The sequence below is a fragment of the Erythrolamprus reginae genome, chromosome 3 (genome assembly GCF_031021105.1).
Source record: "Erythrolamprus reginae isolate rEryReg1 chromosome 3, rEryReg1.hap1, whole genome shotgun sequence".
Classification (NCBI taxonomy): domain Eukaryota; kingdom Metazoa; phylum Chordata; class Lepidosauria; order Squamata; family Dipsadidae; genus Erythrolamprus; species Erythrolamprus reginae.
The window spans coordinates 232,663,188-232,686,114 of NC_091952.1; the positions used below are offsets into that span (position 1 = coordinate 232,663,188).

Here is a 22,927-nt window from a genome sequence, read left to right on the forward strand (position 1 = left end):
TTATATTTAATTATATTTGACCATAGAAACATAGAAACATAGAAGACTGGCGGCAGAAAAAGACCTCATGGTCCATCTAGTCTGCCCTTATACTATTTCCTGTATTTTATCTTACAATGGATATATGTTTATCCCAGGCATGTTTAAATTCAGTTACTGTGGATTTACAAACCACGTCTGCTGGAAGTTTGTTCCAAGGATCTACTACTCTTTCAGTAAAATAATATTTTCTCATGTTGCCTTTGATCTTTCCCCCAACTAACTTCAGATAGGATGTTCCATGCTAGAGAAAATGCATTTCTTTAACAGAAAGTGCATAATGTGAACTCACAGTTCTCTATTCTAACACATTGGGTAACGTCATTCAGAAACTTTGTACAGGGACTCCTGCTTGAGTGGGGGGTTGGACTAGATCAGAGGTAGGCAAAGTTGGCTCTTCTATGACTTGTGGACTTCAACTCCCAGAATTTCTGAGTTAGCATGATTGGCTCAGGAATTCTGGGAGTTGAAGTCCACAAGTCATAGAAGAGCCAACTTTGCCTATCCCTGGACTAGATGATCTACAAGGTCCCTTCCAACCGTAATAAATAAAATTTAAAAATAAACCTTTCCAAAATTTATCACCAATTTGTGACAGCCTTGATGTGACAAACTGTTAAACATATGAGAGGTCATGCATTAATGAGAACTAATTACCTGAATATACTTTTAATTCAAGAAAATCATATTAGTTTTTGCTCAGTTATTGTTCACATTTATGACATTGGTTCTAATGCATCTTATGGTTTATTAATTCAAAGCCAAATGTTTCTTCTAGCTTAGGAAAAGTTATAGATTGCACATATTGTCTATGGATTCAACCACTACCACACATCTTTAAACTCATAGGCTTGAAACTAGCTTTGTTGTTATTTGTTTTAGTTTTGTTGCAGTGAATTTATACAATTAAGCTCCAACATGGTTTCCCATGAGGTTAAAACTTAAAAACACTCACTTGGACAGTGTGTCTGTTTTGATGAGATAATTAAAATATGACCTTTTCAGCTGCTCTGTTATTATCTGAAAGTTTGAAGGTGTGATGTTCAATTCAACTAAATTATTGATTATCAATTGAAACAGCAACTAGAAAGAAAAGCAAAGATCAAGTTGAGCAGCATTTTATGAAATAAAAAGTACCATATTAAGCATCTCACAATTCTTTGATGTTCAATTAAAAGAGGTGGAACAAAGAAGGTTAAATGTTGTCATAATATCAGCCTTCAAATATCAGGAAGGCCATATTTTGTAAAATTAAGCAAGCCTCTAATAGGCCTCACAAACTTTGAGAAATCTGACTCTGTTTCTTGGAGTGAAGAATAAAATAATTCAACCTACCTTAAAAATGTAAACATTCAAATCAACCCATTAATTTATTAAATAAATAAAATCACTGAGCTAAACATTTCCATCTGCCATTCCTGGTGACATTATAAATTTTTCCCTCTATCCCATGTAAACCTTGGAGTCTAATGAGGTGCAATAAATGATTGTCTTGCTTTAGTCTATAATGGCATAAAGACACAAAAATAATGGAATGTTGATATTTATTGCATATAGATTGGTAAACATTACATAAATCAGGAATAAAATCTCAATAATAATTTTTCTTCTGATTCTTTATAGCTCATTTGAGGATTGCAGTGTATGATTTCTATGCATGGAATTTAGAGAAGTCAAATATCCCAATTTCCAGCTAGACTATCTCAGATAAGAGGATTGGGAAAGAGTTATTGGCAGACAGATAACAAACCCAGCTTGAAAAAATTGATTTAGTGTGTTTCTCAGCCTGAACACCTTTAAAATGGGTGGAATTCAACTCCCCATGCTGCCTGTGGAATTCTGGGAATTGAACTCATGGATTTTATTTATTTGTTTGTTTGTTTGTCAACGTGCAAGGAAACAGAACACATAAAATAGCACGAATAAATGAATACAAAGAACCAAAACATAGTCATAAACATAAATTGACTACATACAAATGGATACAGTAGGACAGAGACAGTAGGCACACTGATACACCTATGCATGCCCCCTAATCTTAAGGCAACAATATTCAGAAATATTAGTATACACCAGTGATGGCAAACCTATGGCACGGGTGCCACAGGTGGCACACGGAGCCATAACTGCTGGCACATGAGCCGTTGCCCTAGCTCAGCTCCAACATACATATGACCTTTAAAGCCCTACATGGCATTGGACCAGAGTACCTCCAGAACCGCCTGCTACCACACGAATCCCAGCGGCCGATAAGGTCCCACAGAGTTGGCCTTCTCCGGGTCCCGTCGACTAAACAATGTCGTCTGGCCGGCCCCAGGGGAAGAGCCTTCTCTGTGGTGGCCCCGGCCCTCTGGAATCAACTCCCCCTGGAGATTAAAACTGCTCCCACCCTCCTTGTTTTCCATAAACTACTTAAGACCCACCTATACCGCCAGGCATGGGGGATTTGAGACATCTTTCCCCCAGGCTTATTATAATTTATGTTTGGTATATATGTGCTGTTTGGTTTTTAATTATGCTAGGGTTTTTAGTTTTTTTAATATTAGATTTGTGCCATTATAATATTGTTTTTTATCGTTGTTGTGAGCCGCCCCGAGTCTTCGGAGAGGGGCGGCATACAAATCTAATAAATTATTATTAAATTATTATTATATGTGTGCCAGTCAGTTGATTTCTGATTTGCACAGAGGCTCTGGGAAGATATTTTTGGCTTCCAGACAATCTCTGAAGGGATGGAGGAGGGTGTTCTTACCTCCTCCAGGGATGTTTTAGGAGCCTGGAGAGGGCGAAACAAGAGCCTACAGGGCCCACCAGAAGTTGGGAAACAGGCTGTTTCCGGCCTCCTGGGGGCCTCCAGGGAGTGGGGGAAGCTGTTTTTGCCCTCCCTATGCATTGAATTATGGATGTGGGCACTCGTGCATGTGCGATAGCATACATGTACTCTCTTTAGGCACTCAAAAAAAAAAAGAGTTGCCGTCACTGGTATTACACCATCTTAAGGAAATGATTTATAATGTCTTTCACCGAGGCTTAGGTCAATAGTAACAACAGGTAATCCTTGACTTATGACTCCAGTTTGAAATTTGGTTGTAAGTAGTTGCAGTCATAAATGGAGGCACCCATCTGATCAGACCTGTTATTTTGAAATTTTTCAGAATGGTCATTAAAAGATTCACATGATCATTAAGCAAATGGTACAGTCATCAAGTAAAGACACTGTTCCAAAAAAAACATCATAAATCATGCTCACATGACCTCAGAGTGCTACAACTGATTGTAAAGGCAAGCTAGTTGCCAAGCACTCAAAATCTAGTCATGAAACTTAAGTGGAGGAGAAGCAACATTTTACAATAGCTGCAGTAATGAGGTCCTATAGATACAGTCAGGTACACACAACCAGTAGAACAATTTTGATTTTTTTCCCTTTTTTTCCCTTCTGGACTCTGGGTATGTTTTTCCTATCGTAGTAAATGAGGTTGAATGTGCATAATTTTAGAAGAGCTGTGTGTGTGTGTGTACACAGACATACAATTTATATAGTAGATAATGTATATTTTTGTGTACCTGTGTGTAATAGGTATGTACACATATGGCATATATACATAAAGAGTATATTTTGGATGTTCAGTAATTGTAAATAAATAGGTAAATTGTATCTCTTTGAAGCAAGGAGAAGCCAGGCACCCTAACCCAAACCCTTGATGTGAGTGACATCAAGTTGCCCACCTTTAAGCCAATCACATGACCCTTAAGCCATCCCTGGTCACATGATCATGAAGCCATTCCCATCTGGTCTCATGGCTGGCAAGCCACACCCACAAAATAAGCCATGCCCACTGAATAGCTGGAAGTACTTCATGAGTCATAAGACATCAGTTCTAGGCCACTATAACTCTGAACAGGCATAAAACAAATGGCCACAAGTTGAAGACTACTTGAACTTCCATGTCTTGGTGAGGATCCTTTTTTTTTAACCTTTATGGTCACTGGAATGGAAGTAGATTGTGAATAAATAAGGATCACTCACAGGTAGTTTGTGGTTAAAGCCTTTCACTCGAATGGTCAAGCCATGCTCTTTCGCCATCACTTTATATTCCAATTGAGCAACATCGGCTTCATATGCTGGTTCAGCAAGGTTATGGCTGAGGATGCTTACAAAAGTATCAAAAAGCACCATGCTAGTTGGGGAGAAATGAAGTGAATTGACATAAATAGAAGTGGCAAATCTAAAACACTTCCTACAAGGCTGTATATGCATTATTGCAAGTAACAGTGAAATCTCATATCATTTTTTTTTTAAATTAAATCATTTTTAAAAATCAGTGCAACCAGTCAATGATAAAAATGCTTACTTCAGTGGAGACTGTATTATTATTGGTGATACCAGGTAGAAACAGATAAATCCTGAAGAAAAATGAATAAGTCGGAAAATCAATAAGAATACAAAAATGGTGCTGTTTATGTACCTACACCTATATTTTTTAAGAGTGACTGAAATCTCTTCTGTACCAGTTGAGGGTTATTCAGTTAGATCAAACATCACAATTTTATACTTTCTGAAACCATTACTGTAGTGACCATACTTGAAGATCCTCATTCCAATTATGATGATCTGTCTGTCTGTCTCTCCCTCTCTCTCTCTTTGTGTGTGTGTGTGTGTGTGTGTGAGAGAGAGAGAGAGAGAGAGAGAGAGAAGAGGTAGGGAAAAAAGCAAAAAAAGAGAAGATAGGCCAATAAACACACATAAACAATCTTTCCTATGTCCAACATTGCCCCCAATAGTTGTTCTGCCAGCGTGTTTCAACCGCCCATAATTACAGGGCAATTAGTCCAGGAAGACACAAACCACACGATAAAAGGAAAACCCAAAGGTTTTTATAAACAGAAAAATAGAAACAGCTTCCTTTTTAAATGTCAAAGGGATTTTCTGGTACACACAAGGCACAGGTGAAATGCAGTCCAATTGCTCACCCAATAACTGGGAAATTGAGTCCAATTCTAAAGTCCAGAGAGTCCACACACACAATCCTGAACAGCAAAAAACCACGATCTTGACGAAACAATGAATCAGATAAACTGCCATGAGGCTAAAACACCAGGCTGCACTTTTATCTGTAGCACTAATTACAGCAGCCCCACCCAACCACAGGTGGCCTCATTTTCTCTTGTAATAATCCTTCAGTTGTTGTCTCCTATGCATCACTCTATGCAGATGTGGATGTGTCATTAATTCTCGTTCAGAATCCAGGGATGATACAGATGATTGATCTCCTCCTGGGCAGTCTGCCAAACTCCCCTCTTCCCTGTCACTCATGCTTCCTTGGTCAGAGGAGACAGATTCTACTGGAAGCAAAACAGGCCTGCGGCATGTGGATGTCTCCCCCGCATCCACCTGCACATTGCTTGGGGCAGGAGCTGGGCCAGAGCTAACCACAACAATAGTAAACACTAATCAGTGGGTAGAATTGACTATTAACACAAAGGTTTTAATTTCAGATGGGCAAAATGGTTGTTTCAAGTATTTATAGGAAGCAAATGCCCTGTCAATTCTTTGGGTAGATTTCCTTTAAATCCCTTTTTATTAAGCACTTATCCTAAGCTCTTTTCACATCTGTTTCCCCAAAAGGTTGCATTGAGAAGAGATTTTCCATGGCAAAGTGCTCTCCGCAGTGCTGATTGCACTGAGCAGTTAATTAAAGAACATTAATATCTTGAACATTATATCTTACTATAGCTTTTCCATAGATGCAATCTAAGAACTTTGGTTCATTTGTATTTATACAATTTACCTTTGGGGACACCAAACTTATTGTCTTCCTTGTACCATAGACACCCTTCACGTGTGTTTATTATTTTGATAGGATATTCTGGAGAATGGATATCTGTTTCTTTCACAGAGAAATCTGTGGCTAAAATAGGGGATAAAATAGGGGCAAATTACTATACCATAAATAATATTTATTCATGGACATGGTTGCCTGCTACATTGCTGCATAAAATCTGCATAAATTTGGTATGAATCTCTGGACATATAAACCTCTATAGTTACTTCCTAAAGCTATGACTACAATTGCCAAAATTCATGCATAACTACCTACCATTTATAGGCAAAGACATTAAAACCTGAGGCTTAGATTACTTGAAAAAAATATTTTTAGAAAAAAATCCTTGTCCCATTAACCTAGAGTGGGAAGCACTAATGGAATAGAAAGAAAATCTTGTCTGATGTATCCAAGTTTATTATTTGTTATTTGTTATATTTATAGTCCTTGCTCCCAAAAATATATTAGAGCTACCAATGTGTATTAATGGTTTAACTCAGTGCCATAATAAGAACACTATTAAACTGAACAAGACTATATGGTTGTAGTACTAACCTATATATTTATTTTCACGTGGCAGATGTAAATCTGGATTGATAGGGAAATCAGTGTCCCACAATTTGCTCCAATACGGGTCAATGTCTATATGAATGTAACACAATTAAGAATTAATGATTTAGTATAGAATACCTCAATATAAGAATTACCCTTAGATTCAGTGGTGCACAGAATTTAACTTAAACTGGACTCTATTTTTATTAATTTTAATTCTATACCCGCTAGGTTTTTTTAATACTAAAAACACCACAGGAAAAGAAGGAACCTGTCAATTGTATTTCCCAAATCTCAAAGCCTTTTTATTGCATCTTTATTTCATCTAATTTCATTATTGAATCATAATTTATGACTTTTGTTCCTGTGTTTACTTACTCTTGAACCCTTGACTTTTGGATTGTCTAATGACTAGACTCAGCATTCTGGTTTAGTGATCGTATTTGGATCTCTCTCTTGCTGCTTAAACTTCAAACAGACTTATTCCGATAAGCTCCCTTTGCACAGACTCTGATTTATGGTATTGTCTCCTGTTATCTGCTCAACACCACAGAAACCGTGTCTGCATGTATATGTTTGAAAACTGACACAGGACACGGGACAGCATGCATGGGACAGCAAGAGCTATCATGTTCCACACCATGTGAGTAGATGTTGAAAGAAAATACAGGATATCCTGCATAAGCCACGCCCACAGTGTGGTAGTAAAAAGTTTGGTAGCCCTTCACTGCTTGTAACTAAACAATTCACATGGACGTTAATGCAGCACTTTGCACCATTGGTAACATCTTTGCTCCAAGATGTTTTGAAGCAGATTTTTTACAAACCAGTAATAACACAAATGGGCACTTTACCTGACACACAATATTGTGCTCCAAACCACTTTTCTTTCTTGGAGCATTGTCCCGCATGGGAAGGAGATAAGAGAAAGATGTTTACTTTTTCAGGAAGGAGACGATTAAGGGCATCAGCAATGATCTGCAAATACAATAGATAAAAGGAATAAATCAATCCATTCTCCACTTTCCATAACAGTTGCCTCTTTGTTCTTAAACTGACTTTTTAATTGCCATGACATAAGAATTAGTACACTTTATCACTAAAATGATAAAGGGACTAGAAACCAAGACATATGAAGAGAGGTTGCTGAAACTGGGCATGGAGAGTTTAGCAAAAAGGAGGGCCAGAGGGGATATGATAGCATGAGGGCCAGAGGGGATATGCATAGCTAGAGGTATAACAAGCAGGAAGAGGGAGATTATGATCCCGCTATATAGAATGCTGGTGAGACCACATTTGGAATACTGTGTTCAGTTCTGGAGACCTCACCTACAAAAAGATATTGACAAAATTGAACGGGTCCAAAGACGGGCTACAAGAATGGTGGAAGGTCTTAAGCATAAAACGTATCAGGAAAGACTTAATGAACTCAATCTGTATAGTCTGGAGGACAGAAGGAAAAGGGGGGACATGATCGAAACATTTAAATATATTAAAGGGTTAAATAAGGTCCAGGAGGGAAGTGTTTTTAATAGGAAAGTGAACAAAAGAACAAGGGGACACAATCTGAAGTTAGTTGGGGAAAGATCAAAAGCAACATGAGAAAATATTATTTTACTGAAAGAGTAGTAGATCCTTGGAACAAACTTCCAGCAGACGTGGTAGATAAATCTACAGTAACTGAATTTAAACATGCCTGGGATAAACATATATCCATCCTAAGATAAAATACAGAAAATAGTATAAGGGCAGACTAGATGGACCAGGAGGTCTTTTTCTGCCGTCAGACTTCTATGTTTCTATGTTTCTATGATTATCTAGGCCCTTGGCAGTTAGGATTCAGACCCGGCTACAGCACGGAAACTGCTTTGGTCGTGCTGATGGATGATCTCTGGCGGGCCCGGGACAGGGGTTTATCCTCTGTCCTGCTACTTCTTGACCTATCAGCGGCTTTCAATACCATCGATCATGGTATCCTTCTGTGCCAGCTGGAGGGGTTGGGAGTGGGAGGCACCATTTTACGGTGGTTCTCCTCCTACCTCTCTGGTCAGTCGCAGTCAGTGCTAGTGGGATGACAGAGGTCGTCTCCAAGGTCCCTACCTTTTGGGGTCCTACAGGGGACGGTTCTCTCCCCTCTGCTGTTTAATATCTACATGAAACAGCTAGGTGAGATCATCCAAGGGCATGGGGTAAGTTACCATCAGTACGCTGATGACACCCAGTTGTACATCTCCACCCCATGTCCACTCAGCAAAGCAGTGGAAGTGATGTGCCGGTGTCTGGAGGCAGTCAGGGTCTAGATGGGTGCCAACAGGCTCAGACTCAATCCAGACAAGACAGAGTGGCTATGGGTACTGCCTCCCAAGGACACGTCTATCTGTCTGTCTATCACCATGAGGGGGAATTATTGACCCCCTCAGAGATGGTTCACAACTTGGGTGTCCTCCTCGATCCACAGCTAACTTTAGAACACCATCTTTCAGCTGTGGCGAGGGGGGCGTTTGCCCAGGTTCACCTGGTGCACCAGTTGCGGCCTTATTTGGACAGGGAGTCTTTGCTCACGGTCACTCATGCCCTTATCACCTCGAGGTTTGACTACTGCAATGCTCTCTACATTAGGATACCTCTGAAGAGTGTTCGGAAACTTCAACTTGTCCAAAATGCAGCCGGCCGAGCAGTCTTGGGCCTCCCAAGAAATGCCCACATCTCACCATCACTCCGCGGACTGCATTGGCTACTGATCAGTTTCCGGGCACAATTCAAAGTGTTGGTTATGACCTATAAAGCCCTACATGGCACAGGACCAGATTATCTCCGAGGCCGCCTTCTGACGCATGAATCCCAGCGACCGGTGAGGTCCCACAGAGTTGACCTCCTTAGGGTCCCATCAATCAGACAATGTCGGTTGGCGGGACCCAGGGGAAGGGCCTTCTCTGTGGGAGCCCTGGCCCTCTGGAATCAACTTCCCCCAGAGATTCGCACTGCCCCCTCCCTCCTTGCCTTCCGAAAGAGCTTAAAATCTCATCTTTGCTGCCAGGCTTGGGACTCTTAGATCTTTCCCTGACCACTGAATGCCTTAAGTATGATTGCTGAATGTTTGGTTAATAAGTTAATTTTTTTAGTTTAATCTTCTCTTTTTAATATTGTAGTATTAATTGGATTATATTATTGTTCTTTTTTTAATATATGCTGTGAGCCGCCCCGAGTCCTCAGAGAGGGCAGGCATACAAATCCAATTAAATAAATAAATAAAATAAATAAAATAGGAGTATACACATATTTGAGGGGTTGGTACAGAGAGGAGGGGGGCACACTATTTTTCAGGGCACCAGAGGGCCAAACCAGGAGCAACATATGGATGGAAACTGACCAAGGAGAGATTCAACCTGGAAATAAGGAAAAACTTTCTGATGGTGAGAGCAATCAACCAGTGGAACAGCCTGCCAGCAGACATTGTGAATGTCCCTTCACTTGACACATTCAAAAGGAAATAAGAAACATAGAAGACTGATGGCAGAAAAAGACTTCATAATCCATCTAGTCTACCCTTATACTATTTTTTTGTATTTTATCTTAGGATGGATATATGTTTATCCCAGGCATGTTTAAATTCAGTTACTGTGGATTTACCAACCACATCTGCTGGATGTTTGTTCCAAAGATCTACTACTCTTTCAGTAAAATAATATTTTCTCATGTTGGACTGCCATCCGGCTGGGGTGGTGTAGGGTTTCCTACTTGAGCATGGGATTGGGCTTGATGACCTGCAAGGTCCCTTCCAACTCTAATAATAAATAAATTAATTATTATGGGAGATGGAGGATGCAATATTATCAATCCATTGAAACTCACTGGCTGATTGGTTAGGAACCTGGTTGAATTTACCTACACAATAGAAAACCAAATCATACTGTGCCACTAGAGCTACACTTTAAAGAAGCTTCACTACATTTTGGACCAGGAATTGTACACAAATAGTCTAATTAAGAAAACAATTCTTGAACTTTAGTGTTAATGTTTCTAGAGCAGACTCTTAGCTGAGGCCATCTAGATGCCTTCAATCTACAAAATTTTGATTTCTGAGCTAACGTAAGCTTTTATGAAATTCTAAGAGTTGCAATCATATATCTGGATAGTGCCAGAGAGGAAAATGTGATTTTAGAGTGACTTTCCTTTCACTTTTTTTCAGACACACGTGGGCTCCACTTACTTCAGCATTATACTCAATCAGTAGTTGGTCTCCAGTTAATAGGTCTTCCTTTTCAAAGATATGCATATATTCACATATATTTTCTACAAACTCAAGTGGATCCGTCTGGAGATATGGAAAACATGATGACGGAATAATAAAGTCAGAAGATTAGAATTGCTTTAAAAATAGTCTTAAAACACAGCACAATTCACAAGAGTTAGAATCATTTGAATTCCATTATTAAAAATAAGGTGCCAATATTTCCAGAGATGCGGCAGGCATATTGGAAACTGGAAGAAAACTTATACCTGTTCCTGGAAACAAAATTCATTAGCTTCAATCTTCTGAATCTCTTCCCATATTCTGCAAACAAAAAGTTGTTACCATTATCACATAGAAAAGCTGTTCCCTATCTACAGTATGTATCCTTGAAATGTTTGGCCTACAATCTCAAACATTCTCAACAGTTTTTGTAGTGGTTGCACTAATCTTGGACCTTGAATCTATACATCAGAAAGATACAGGTGATCCTTAAATATGCCCATAATTGAGCTCAAAATTTCTGCTGGCTATTTTTTGCGTGATGTTTGGCACTGCACATGCACATGAGGCCCCGCACGGCCCAACCCCATGGTGCACAATGCGTATGTAGCCATGTGGCATAGGAGGAAGCAAATCGGCAGCCAGGTAAATGAGAACCCACCTGTGCCTTCTTAGAACTGCGGAAAGAACTGCGTTGTGTAGCTCTTTTTGATTGGGACCAGAATTTCCATTGCTAAGCAAGACAGTTGCTGAGTTAATCATGCCTGACATTATGACCTTTTTTACCAGGTTGTTAAGGAAGCACTGCAGTTGTTAAGTGAATCACACAGTAATTAAATGAATCTAGCTTTCCCATTTGTCTTCCTTTCAGAAGTCAGCTGGAAAAGTCACAAATAGCAATCACATGGTCTCAGAATACTAAGTCTGCACTATCAATCTCATCAATCCCAACATCCATCTCCTCCAACTAATGACTATATGAGTGTAACTTTGTTGCTTGTATCCTTGTGATTTATAATCTGGTTCCTAATATGATTTGATTTCTTATTTGACCCCTATGACAATCATATCTTTTCTTTTATGTACACTGAGAGCATATGCATCAAGACAAATTCCTTGTGTGCCCAATCACTTGGCCAATAAAATTCTGTTCTGTTCTATTCTATTCTATTCTATTCTACATTACTCTATTCTATATTCTATCTCTCTCTCTCCCTCTCTTTATGCACCAATAACAAATTCTTGTGTGCCCAATCACACTTGACCAATAAAATTCTGTTCTGTTCTGTTCTGTTCTGCTCTGCTCTGCTCTATTCTATTCTATTCTATTCGATTCGATTCTACTCTACTCTACTCTATACTACTCTACTCTATTCTATATTCTCTCTCTCTCTCTCTCCCTCTCTTTATGCACCAATAACAAATTCCTTGTGTGCCCAATCACACTTGGCCAATAAAGAATTCCATTCCATTCTATCCCACCCCACCCTATCCCATCCCATCCCATTCTATTCTATTCAATTCTGCAATCATTATAAATAAATATTGGTTGCCAACACCTGGAATTTGATCATGTGACTGTGGGATGTTATGACAGTCTTAAGTGCTAGAACCAGTCATAAGTTACATTTTCCCATGTCTTTGTAACATCAAACGGTTGCTGTTGTAAATTGAGGACTATTCTTCTATTCTTCCTATCTGTCCACTTGTAGGATATGAGAAATAGACACATATGTTATGGTTTTGAACAGATTATTATTATTTTATTATTATTATTTATTAGATTTGTATGACGCCCCTCTCTGTAGACTCGGGGCGACTAACACATCAAATAAATTTTCAGTTTTGTTGAAGGAAAGCCTTTTAGAGATTTATTCCTTGTTAATATGAAACTTTATATAATTATTTACATTGCATTGTTTATTACTGCTGTCAAAAAGATTATCCTGCACATTTCAAACACTATTATTGTATATCTTGCATATGTTGATTTGATTTAATATACAAAACATGATTATTTGATCCGAAGATTAATATTTTTAATATGCATTCTTAAAGTCTTTGTTATTTAGATAATGTATTAAATATAAAATAAGAAATGACTAGCAAAGTCATAACATTTTAAAAAATATGTAAATACCTTTTCTCTGGCCCATTTTTTTGCAACATCTTTAAATACTGAAATATAAGATGAATAACCTGTAGATAAAGAAATGGATGCAGTTATTTTTGATATTTGACTATAAAACAAACAGCATTCACAATTAATAAGCCAAGGTTAATCTTCCAGACAAAAAAACTAAAAAGTATTTTTGTCACTTTAGCCCTAACATCTAATAATTTCTGATATCCTATGGTTCTGACATCCTCAATCAGAAATTATTCTCTCTGTAAGCATTATCTCTCTTGACTGTTGTACAAATGTACTAAGAATCTTTTCTCTGAGATTTTAGATATTTTTAGTATGGATGGTAGTGACCAAAATTGTGTACTTGCTTTGATGATATGCCTCCACATCGGCAAAAAGAATCCAAATCTCATGTATAAACTTAATAAACAAAATCTCACAGCCAACCCCCACTCAGTAAAAGACCTTGGAATACTAATATCAAATGACCTAAGTGCTAAAGCTCACTGTAACAATATAGCCAAAAAGGCTTCTAGAGTTGTTAACCTGATCCTACGCAGCTTCTGCTCTGGCAATCTCACACTACTCAACAGAGCCTACAAAGCTTTTGCCAGACCCATCCTTGAATACAGTTCATTTGTCTGGAACCCATACCACATCTCGGACATCAACACCCTAGAAAATGTCCAAAGATACTTCACCAGAAGAGCCTTTCACTCCTCGACTCAAAACAGAATGCCCTATGAAAACAGACTATCAATCCTAGATCTAGAAAGCTTAGAACTATGACGCCTAAAACACGATCTAAGTGTTGCTCACAAAATCATATGCTGCAACATCCTGCCTGTCAATGACTACTTCCGCTTCAACCGCAACAACACAAAAGCACGCAACAAATTCAAACTTAATATTAATGGCTCCAAGCTTGACTGTAAAAAATATAACTTTAGCAATCGAGTTGTCGAAGCGTGGAACTCATTACCGGACTCAGTAGTGTCAACCCCTAACCCCCAACATTTCTCCCTTAGACTATCCACGATTGACCTCCCCAGGTTTCTAAGAGGTCAGTAAGGGGCGTACATAAGTGCACTAGCCTGCCTTTCGTCCCCTGTCCAATTGTCTCTCCTTATCTCATATATCATATATCTTTTCTTCCTTCATATATCTTCTCTATTTTTATATCTTCTCTTTATATATAATACTTCATGTCTATTCTCTTCAATATGTATTGTGTATTGGACAAAATAAATAAATAAATAAATAAACAAACAAATATATAAATAAATTCTAGAGTTGGAAAAGAAAAATATTATTTTGTGGGATTTTTATCTGTACTCTATGGAATGTTCATGACTTCAACAGATCATAAGTATATAGGCTATTGATGAAGGCTTATGTTATGGAGGATCTAGTAATCAGAACTGATTTCAGAAGAATTGTCCATGTCCTCTCCTTCATTACTGATAAATAACTCTAAATCTGCAACAAATTCTGTAAAAATAGTCTTACTCAATTATTACCAAAAGTGTAAGCAGTTGCAAAATTCCGAATTTTTAACTCCTTGCTTCATCCCCTGTAGCATTGTCCAACACTAAACCATTTATAAATATCTATTAAATGCAATCTATACTTGAAGATGACAGAACATCACAAACATTTAGAATCTATCCCGTTATATAAAGAACATAAATACTGATAAATACTCAAGTTCTTTCATTGATCTTTGTGGAATTTACAATGGTATACTGCAATAATAATAATAGTAATAATTGACCTCATAGAAATATTTAAGGCCTTCATCTGTCAAAGTCACTGAAATGCTGAAGATGGAATAGGTAGAATTTTGTTCGAATCCTGTCTCACCATTTCCTCCATATAAGGCAAGAGCCCAAAACCTATTGTGAAAGTAAAGTCCTGATTAAAGTAAGTAAATAAATATTTGAATTGTAAACAGTGAACATTAACTAAACATATAATCCGGTTATATTTCTAAAAGTGGGTTCTTGCAAAGTAGGTTTTCATAAATATAAATATGATAAACAACATTGCAGGCCCTTAAAGATACTCATAGTAAGTATTTCATACTATGCATGTAGATTTAATGAATTGCTTAATCAGTATACATTCTTTCTAATCAACTAGAAGATAATATATTTTCAAAAAGCATTGCTTGATAACTGCAGAAAGGTCAGCGTTAGGGTTAGGGTTAGAGCAGGGGTGTCAAACTCAATTTCATTGAGGGGCACATCAGGATTGTGTTTGGCCTTCGGGAGTGGGTGGGTATTGTCACGCTGAATATTGCCAGCCCCTCAGAGACATTCAGCAATGAAAGAGTTAACTGTGTGTGCCTTACTAAGATCCTCCTATTATGATGTAATATCCTGCCAAATCTAACATCACTTCCTTCTTCTTCCTCATCATTCTCCATTCTCTTTTCTATCCTCCATCATGTGAAGACGTATTTGTTATGTTGTCCCTTGAGACATGTTTTATTTTTGCTTTTATAATAAAGAAATCTTGTTTTGAACAAATGACTAGGTTTCTATCTATCGCCTCCGCGGGGTTAAGGTCTTAACGGACTTTAATCATTCACAAACCGTGACAGGTATGGCCATGGCCAGCTTGACATCACTCATGTCATTGGCACCCCTCCCAGGCTGTGTTTTTGGCTGCCCCGTAGTACTCTGCTAGCAAAAATGGAGTTGCGGGAGGCTATCGTACCAAAAACAGAGCTCAAGAGGAGTGCCCGTGACAAAAATGACATAAACTGGCAGAGGCACCATAGCCAGTAGTGATTTGCTACCTATTCAGTAGAGTACAATGTACCGGTAGTGGCCGCCAGATTGTGCAATTTGCATGTGGCTGCTAAAGTGCCAGTCCTATGAGCTCTGCCATGTTTTTTCTTCAATTTTTCATATTTTTGCCACATGCACAGAAGCAAAATCTCATGAGGGTGCATGAGTTTTCAGAGATTTTTGCTTCTGTGAAGGCATTGAAGCAAAGATAATACTGAAATCTCTCCCTTATGCACGTTCCCTCACAAGATTTTAGCACATTTTTGCTTCCTGTGCATGCGCAGAAGCAAAAAACCACATACACAAAAGAAGTGAAAGTGCGTGTGCAGCGCATCGGTGGTGACGGTAGTGGCAATCCACCCCTGACTGTGGCTCAGTCCTTTGCTGTTTCCAGGGCAGCCCCATGGGCCAGACCTAAGCACTCCTGTGTTAGAGTTAGGAACATGGTCTCAATCTTTGACACTCATAACGGTTTTACTTTGGGGAAATTTTTTTCCAATCTCAAATGATAAAGTGTAGGTGAAGGAGCTAGAGATCTTTGTACAGGTCTGATCTCTTGCAGTGAGCTTTGGAATTAGATTGAGAATTGTAATGTGATATAAAAACTTTTTTAGACATACTTCTTCCTCAGAATAGAGAGTACACTCCCGCTGCCTTCATGTCCTATCAGCCAAGAGATATAATGCAGTGGCTTCACCCTAAAGGTTTTGGGGAAAAACATGAAATAATAATAATAATAATTAATAATAATAATAATTTATTAGATTTGTATGCCGCCCCTCTCCGAAGACTGGCTGTCTTACTCTTCGCAGTGTAGCCTGTGGGATGCCATTCAGAAACAGTCTACAAATCTCACTGATGCACAAATTCCATAGTCCCATGATGGCAAACCTATGGCATGCATGGCACAGGTGGCAAGTGGAACCATATTTGATGGCACTTGAGCTGTTGTCCTAGTTCATCTCCAGCGTGCATGTACACCAGCCAGCTCATTTAGGGCTCACACGGAAGCTTGGGGAGGGCATTTTAGGCCACCAGACTGTCTTAGGGGAAGTGGGGGAGGATGTTTTCACCCTCCCCAGGCTCCAACAATGCCTCTGAATCCTGGGGAGGGTGAAAAACTGGCCTACCGGAAGTTGGGAAATGCATGCATGGGGGACCGGGGTGGGTGGTGGTTCACACATTTGCTGGGGCAGGGCACAGGGATATTGAATTATGGATGTGGGCACACACACTTTCAGCACCCGAGGGAAAAAAGGTTCACCATCACTGCCATAGATTATAAACTCATCTTGGACCTCATTCAGAGTGGATATGATTCCTAGTGTGAACCAAACCATCACCCTTCCTTCACATTAGATTTACTCAAAGCCTTGAATGGTGCAACTGATCTACTCAGTTGTCCCAATGCATTAGAAACATAGACTATTTAGAAACAGGTAGCCATGTTAAACATCAGAACTATCATGCGACAAAGGCCATCAGATAAGAAGACAATGGCGATTCCATCTGTATAGCTTCTGAGTAAAAAAAACCATGGACACGTTCATATAAGTCAACATGATTTGAGCTTGACTCAAGGGACACTTTATTGATAGAGACAAGTGAAACTATTAGGTCATACAATAATATGGAAAGGGAACTCATATTCATGGGGTGTTCTAATCAAAAACAGGAAGCATGTCAGTTCTTGCAGGAATTAAGTTAAGACTGGTCATTTTTACAAAATACCTTCTTAATATCTTATGATATCTCTACTTATTCTCTTGCCCTTTCCCAAATCATGTTCCCCAATGCATATAATTGCCCCCGAGAGACAGTTGATTAGTGACTTCATTTGGAGTTTATTAATCTATTATTTATTTACTGCATTTAAAATGAACTGGATATTCATTTCACTGGGACCGTGCATCCTAGTTAAAACCTGTTTATTTTGCATTGGTCGATGACTAATAAAGGATTGAATGCATCTATTCATTATTGCTTTGTATAACAGGTCGGGGAATATAAGGACTCAAGACAGTAGAAAATAATACTCTTAATTATGTGATGGATGCAGATCTGAGTCATTTTACTCAAATACATAAATGGAAGATTGTGTAAATTCCTCTCCTTACTTGTAATTCTTTTCCTGTGGGGGAAGAGCCCAAGACAAGTTCAAAGAATGTATTTCTTTCACCGGAATAACTGAAACAGGATAAAAGGGTTAATATCATATATTCAGAAGGGTAGATACTTTTAAATTTGAAAAAAATAATGGATAAGAAGCATAGGAAAGGTTAGGAGGGAAAGAAAGCCAAAGATCTCTGCTGGTCAACAGATCAAGGATCTTTGGAGATCTCTTACTTCCTAAGAAGAACATTATGACAAGGTGAAGACCAATCCTTATATTTGTTAGACAATGAGGACCTCCAAGGAATTTGTTCTTTCCCTGAAGCTGTGCACTGAGGTTGTGTATTGTTGACTTATTTATTGGCCTTCCACCATTGCATCAATTGCTTTTAAATAAGGACACCACCACCAAGACTAAAGGGAATACAAATGTCACATTTTGGTTGACAACTGAACTTTAAGAATTTATTTTATTTTTCTCTTCACATCCTCCTCTTTCTTTTTCTAGTTTGCTCAAGGAGGGGTCCATTTAGGTTTCTTTAAATGGCTACTAATACTCTAGGAAAATAGGATAAAATACAAATGACGAAGCTAAATATTTCACATTCCTCTAAAAAGTACCATCACCCCAATGTATAGCATTGTAAAATAACAGCACTATGTCTCACTTCCCCTAAACAGGGGTAGGAAAAGTTGGCTCTTCTGTGACGTGTGGACTTCATCTCCCAGAATTCTTGAGCTAGCATGATTGGCTCAGGAATTCTGGGAGTTGAAGTCCACAAGTCGTAGAAGAGCCAACGTTACCTTCCCCTGCCCTAAACCAAGGTAACTATAATCTAAGTCCAAGAGATACATATCAATGATGGGTTGCTGCTGGTTTGCCCTTAACGGCGACAGAAATTTGCACTCACTCAACGAACTGGTAGCGATGACTGGCTGGCCACGCCCCCAAATTAGTTATCCAATCACCGTAGCTGGCAAACAACCCTCTATATGCATTTGCAGAGGTTTCTACACAGGCACAGAGTGTCATTTCCCCGAGGTGACATAGACACACATACACGAAGGAAATGAGCACATGCACATAAAACATGCACTTCCATCACTATGCGAACTGGGAAGTAAGGAAGAAGTAAAGAATCCCAGCAGTTATGTCCCACAGAGTGGGCCTTCTCCGAGTCCCGTCAACTAAACAATGTCACTTGGCGGGACCCAGGGGAAGAGCCTTCTCTGTGGCAGCCCCGGCCCTCTGGAACAAACTCCCCCCAGAGATTAGAATTGCCCCCACCCTCCTTGCCTTTCGTAACTCCTTAAAACCCACCTCTGCTGTCAGGCATGGGGGAACTGAGCTATTCTTTCCCCCTAGGCCTTTACAATGTACGCATGGTATGTTTGTATGTATGTTTGGTTTTATAATAATGGTTTTTTAATTGTTTTAGTATTGGATTATTACATGCTGTTTTTATCACTGTTGTTAGCTGCCCCAAGTCCATGGAGAGGGGCGGCATACAAATCCAATAAATAATAATAATAATAATAATAATAATAATAATAATAATAATAATTTTGTATCAATTGAAGTCTCTGAATACTTTTCCAGGCTAGATGGCATGTATGGATAGATAGGAATTAGAGAATGGAGTATAAACAAAGTGATTATTTGGAGATCAAAGAATTAATGAGATTTCTCAGCATTTTCTTAGAATAAAAATCTGTTTTGAATATTGGTTTACACAAAGGTTTAAGCAATGAAAGCACACAGTAAAGGAATCTAAATTTAAATCATGACTAGTGAAAGCTACAACAGTGATCAATGGTTCTGAATATGAAACAGAACACTTTTTGATTGTATAAACACTATACATTGGGTAAAAAAGGAAATTTAGTCAAAAAAGATATATGAAAGAAACTATTAGGAGAATCGTATGATTGTATCAATAGAAAGCCCACATCATATTTGAAATAGTATTAGAACATAGATGAATCTCCCAAAGGGGTAAATGGAAAACAGATGTAAGAAAAGAAAATGTAGGATTCAGCCAAAAAGTGAATACTGTAATTAGAATGTTAAATTTCACTTAGCTTTTGTTGTGGCATCACTTAATGTTTTAACCTGGCCCTGTCAACTTTTGATAATGTAAATCCCAACATGTTAATAAAAAAAAAAAGTTGTACATCTTTGTCTTCAATTCTACATCTTAACAGCACAAATACATGGTGGACAGGTGTTGATTAACCCTTTTTAAAAAAACCTTTGTGGAGCACCCATGCTATGATCTCAATATTGTGAATACACAATAGGCATAGATGGAAGACAATGACTTGCCTATGACATATCTTTCAACACCTGATAAGCCATGAATGCCTTTCCCAAGATAACTTTTCCAAGAAAATGTGACACCTTCCCCATTATTATTTTTTGTTTAAAATATATGGCTTTTTCATTAAAATATTTTATTTATATTAATATCTAATGGGTTTATTCCTATGTGATTCAATTAGCAGCCTGTGAATATATTGAACATTCAGTTTTAATGTTTAATATGATAAACATCAGTAAAAATAGCCCCTACAAACAAAAGCCTTTTTTGGTTCCACAAAGTTGAAAATGATCCTAAGTATGTACTTCTTAAGAAACACCGTGTTATACTACACTAGAAAATTATATTTTGATGCACAATTTCCATCCAGATCCCCCAACTTAAAAAAAAAATCAGAAACACATCTACTTACTTTTGTAAACCTTGTGAAATTCCGGTGTATCAAAAGGGTTCATCAGGTGACTAAAATCCGGTCTGGGCAACCCACTTAAAAAACAAACAATCAGGAACATTTTATTTAAGTCTTAAAATTTAAATTCTACTGCCATCTCATCTCTCTGGTGTCCCTATACAAACCCTGGCACTGTGGAAAATTAAAAAGTATCTTAATAGAAGACCTCTATGACCCCATAACTGAGTTATGATATTGCCATTCTTTAAAGCAGTGATTTTCAACCTTTTTTGAGCCGCGGCACATTTTTTACATTTACAAAACCATGGGGCACATTGAGTGGGGAGGGGGGGGGGGGCGACTAAAAAAAGTTTGGACAATTTTTTTTCTCTCTCTTTTCCTCCCTTTCGCTCTATTTCTCTCTCCCTCCCTCTTTCTCTCCCTTCCTCTTTTTTCTCTCTCTCTCCATCCCTCTTTCTTTCTCTCTTCCTTCCTTCCTTCCTCTTTTTTGCTCTCTTTCTCTCTCCCTCCCAACCTCCCTCTGTCTTTCTCTCTCCCACCTTCCCTCCCTCTCTTTCTCTTTCTTTCTTTCTTTCTTTCTTTCTCTCTCTTGCTCTCTCTCTCTTGCTTTCTTTCTCTCTCTTATTCTCTTTCTCTCTTTCTTTCTTTCTTTCTTTTTTTCTCTCTCTCTCTCGTTCTTTCTTTTTCTCTCCCTTTCTTTCTTTCTTTCTCTCTCTTGCTTTCTTTTTCTCTCTCTTGCTTTCTTTCTCTCTTGTTTTCTCTCTCTCTCTTGCTTGCTTGCTTTCTCTCTCTCTTGCTCTTTCTTTCTCTCTTTCTTTCTCTTTCTTTCTCTTTCTTTCTCTCTCTCTCTCTTGTTTTTTCTCTCTCTGAGATTTGCGGCACAGCTGACCATGTCTCATGGCACACTTGTGTGCCACGGCACACTGGTTGAAACACACTGCTTTAAAGAGTCTACTCTCGGGTTTTGGTGTCTACTCCGATTTATATCTATTGTGGCAAGACCTACTTTTACTGGGAAAACTTACTGCATATCAGCCTACATCAGCTTTGTTAGCTAATTCAGAATGGAACCTGTTGCCCTAACATCTGGATATTATATTTGGCAAAAAACCAGAAGTCCCAACCTTCTATGCAAGAGCTTGTGGGAATATTGTAGGACTGCTTTGCTCCTCTCCTATCAAATGTTTCTTTTTTTTCAACTAAACAATGATGTGTTTCCCCAGAAAGTTTTCGGTACTTAATCAGCATGAAGTTTAAACATGATCTGCAAGGGGGCTACTCTTGGACAGCATTGTAATTTCTCATATTTGCTTTTTGGAGCTTTGTTCAACATGCAAATCCAGGCTGAATCACACACAGTCTTTCATGCTGTAAACTGCTCAGATTTGCTCCAAAATGACATGGGTGGCCAATTTTATTTTAAATTAAATAATTTGCACATCTGTTTATGGGTTCTCTAAGGTTCACTAAATGGGCTATTGCTATCCCGTTATTCTTTGGCAATTTTCAAGCATTACTTTCAAAGTATGTTAATTTTTAAATGACTGCATTCATAATCTGAGCAATTTAATGCTTTTCTATGCACTTATGTATAGATCTACTGCTTACAGCAATGTTAGATTCTCTTTATCCACATATCCCCAACTTCCAATCTTTAGACTGTAAAGTTTTTTTTCAACTTCTGATAAAGTTCCCTAAATTATTGGGAAAGAGGTTTGTAAAAAGACTTTCCTCACATTCAACTGAACCCATCCTCAGAATTCCCTAACATGTAATAGAGAAATGGTCAGCTGTGATCTAACAAAGGATGTGTGATTTGGTTCTGGTTTTACATTTCTGCATCTTTTTCCTGGAGAAGATCCAGGGATGATTTTTAGATAAGCAATAGGATTTTGCTTCTCTAGGTCTTTGTGACAGTTTTATGCTTTTGACTGAGATTGATATTGCTTTCTTTAGTTTTAAATGAATTTCATTTTGTTCCTTTTGGAGGACTTGGAAAGAGGAATATTATTGAGTTTATAAAAAGTCATAAATGAGCCCAGAGCTTGTGGCAGAAGAGAAGTTATAGATGTGTTTGTCCCATTTCTGCTAAAAATACATTTTTTAAAGAGTTCATTTCATAGTTTAGCAAATGAATAAATGAAGAGGAAGAATCCTCTGCCTCCCAATAAATAGTGTACTTTTCAGAGGTGGGTTCTTCCAGGTTCTAACTGGTTCTTAGGAACCATCAGTAAGTTGCCGATGATGTCACAGAGTCGGTTCTGTTGGTGCCGGTCCATGGGCGCTGCCATCTTGGATTTTGCTTATGCGCATGCACATAAGCTATTTTTTCATTGTTATGGGGGCATGTGTGCCTGGCACAACCCTGAGCAAACTTACAGCAAAATGATCCAGAAACCACCCCTAGTATTAAGTTTGGTTTGGTTCTCTTTGGGAAACAATCAAATAGTGCAACATATTAGTTAAATAATATATTACCATTTGGTTCCTAACTTGCATTAATTGATTAGTA

General features: G+C 38.3%; 1 protein-coding gene across 1 annotated transcript in view; it reads right to left on the reverse strand.

Moving 5' to 3' along the window:
* Positions 1–22,927, reverse strand: part of LOC139165982 (nardilysin-like) — a 59,676-nt gene that overhangs the window by 19,973 nt on the left and 16,776 nt on the right. The window contains exons 9-21 of the mRNA XM_070749241.1: positions 20,416–20,489; positions 17,688–17,757; positions 16,191–16,268; positions 14,550–14,670; positions 12,788–12,846; positions 10,914–10,968; positions 10,624–10,728; positions 7,268–7,391; positions 6,417–6,503; positions 5,829–5,948; positions 4,392–4,443; positions 4,067–4,217; positions 995–1,122 (exon numbers count right to left, since the gene is read on the reverse strand). Coding sequence (XP_070605342.1) covers positions 995–1,122; positions 4,067–4,217; positions 4,392–4,443; positions 5,829–5,948; positions 6,417–6,503; positions 7,268–7,391; positions 10,624–10,728; positions 10,914–10,968; positions 12,788–12,846; positions 14,550–14,670; positions 16,191–16,268; positions 17,688–17,757; positions 20,416–20,489 — 1,224 coding nt within the window. The remainder of the gene's footprint in view (positions 1–994; positions 1,123–4,066; positions 4,218–4,391; positions 4,444–5,828; positions 5,949–6,416; positions 6,504–7,267; positions 7,392–10,623; positions 10,729–10,913; positions 10,969–12,787; positions 12,847–14,549; positions 14,671–16,190; positions 16,269–17,687; positions 17,758–20,415; positions 20,490–22,927) is intronic.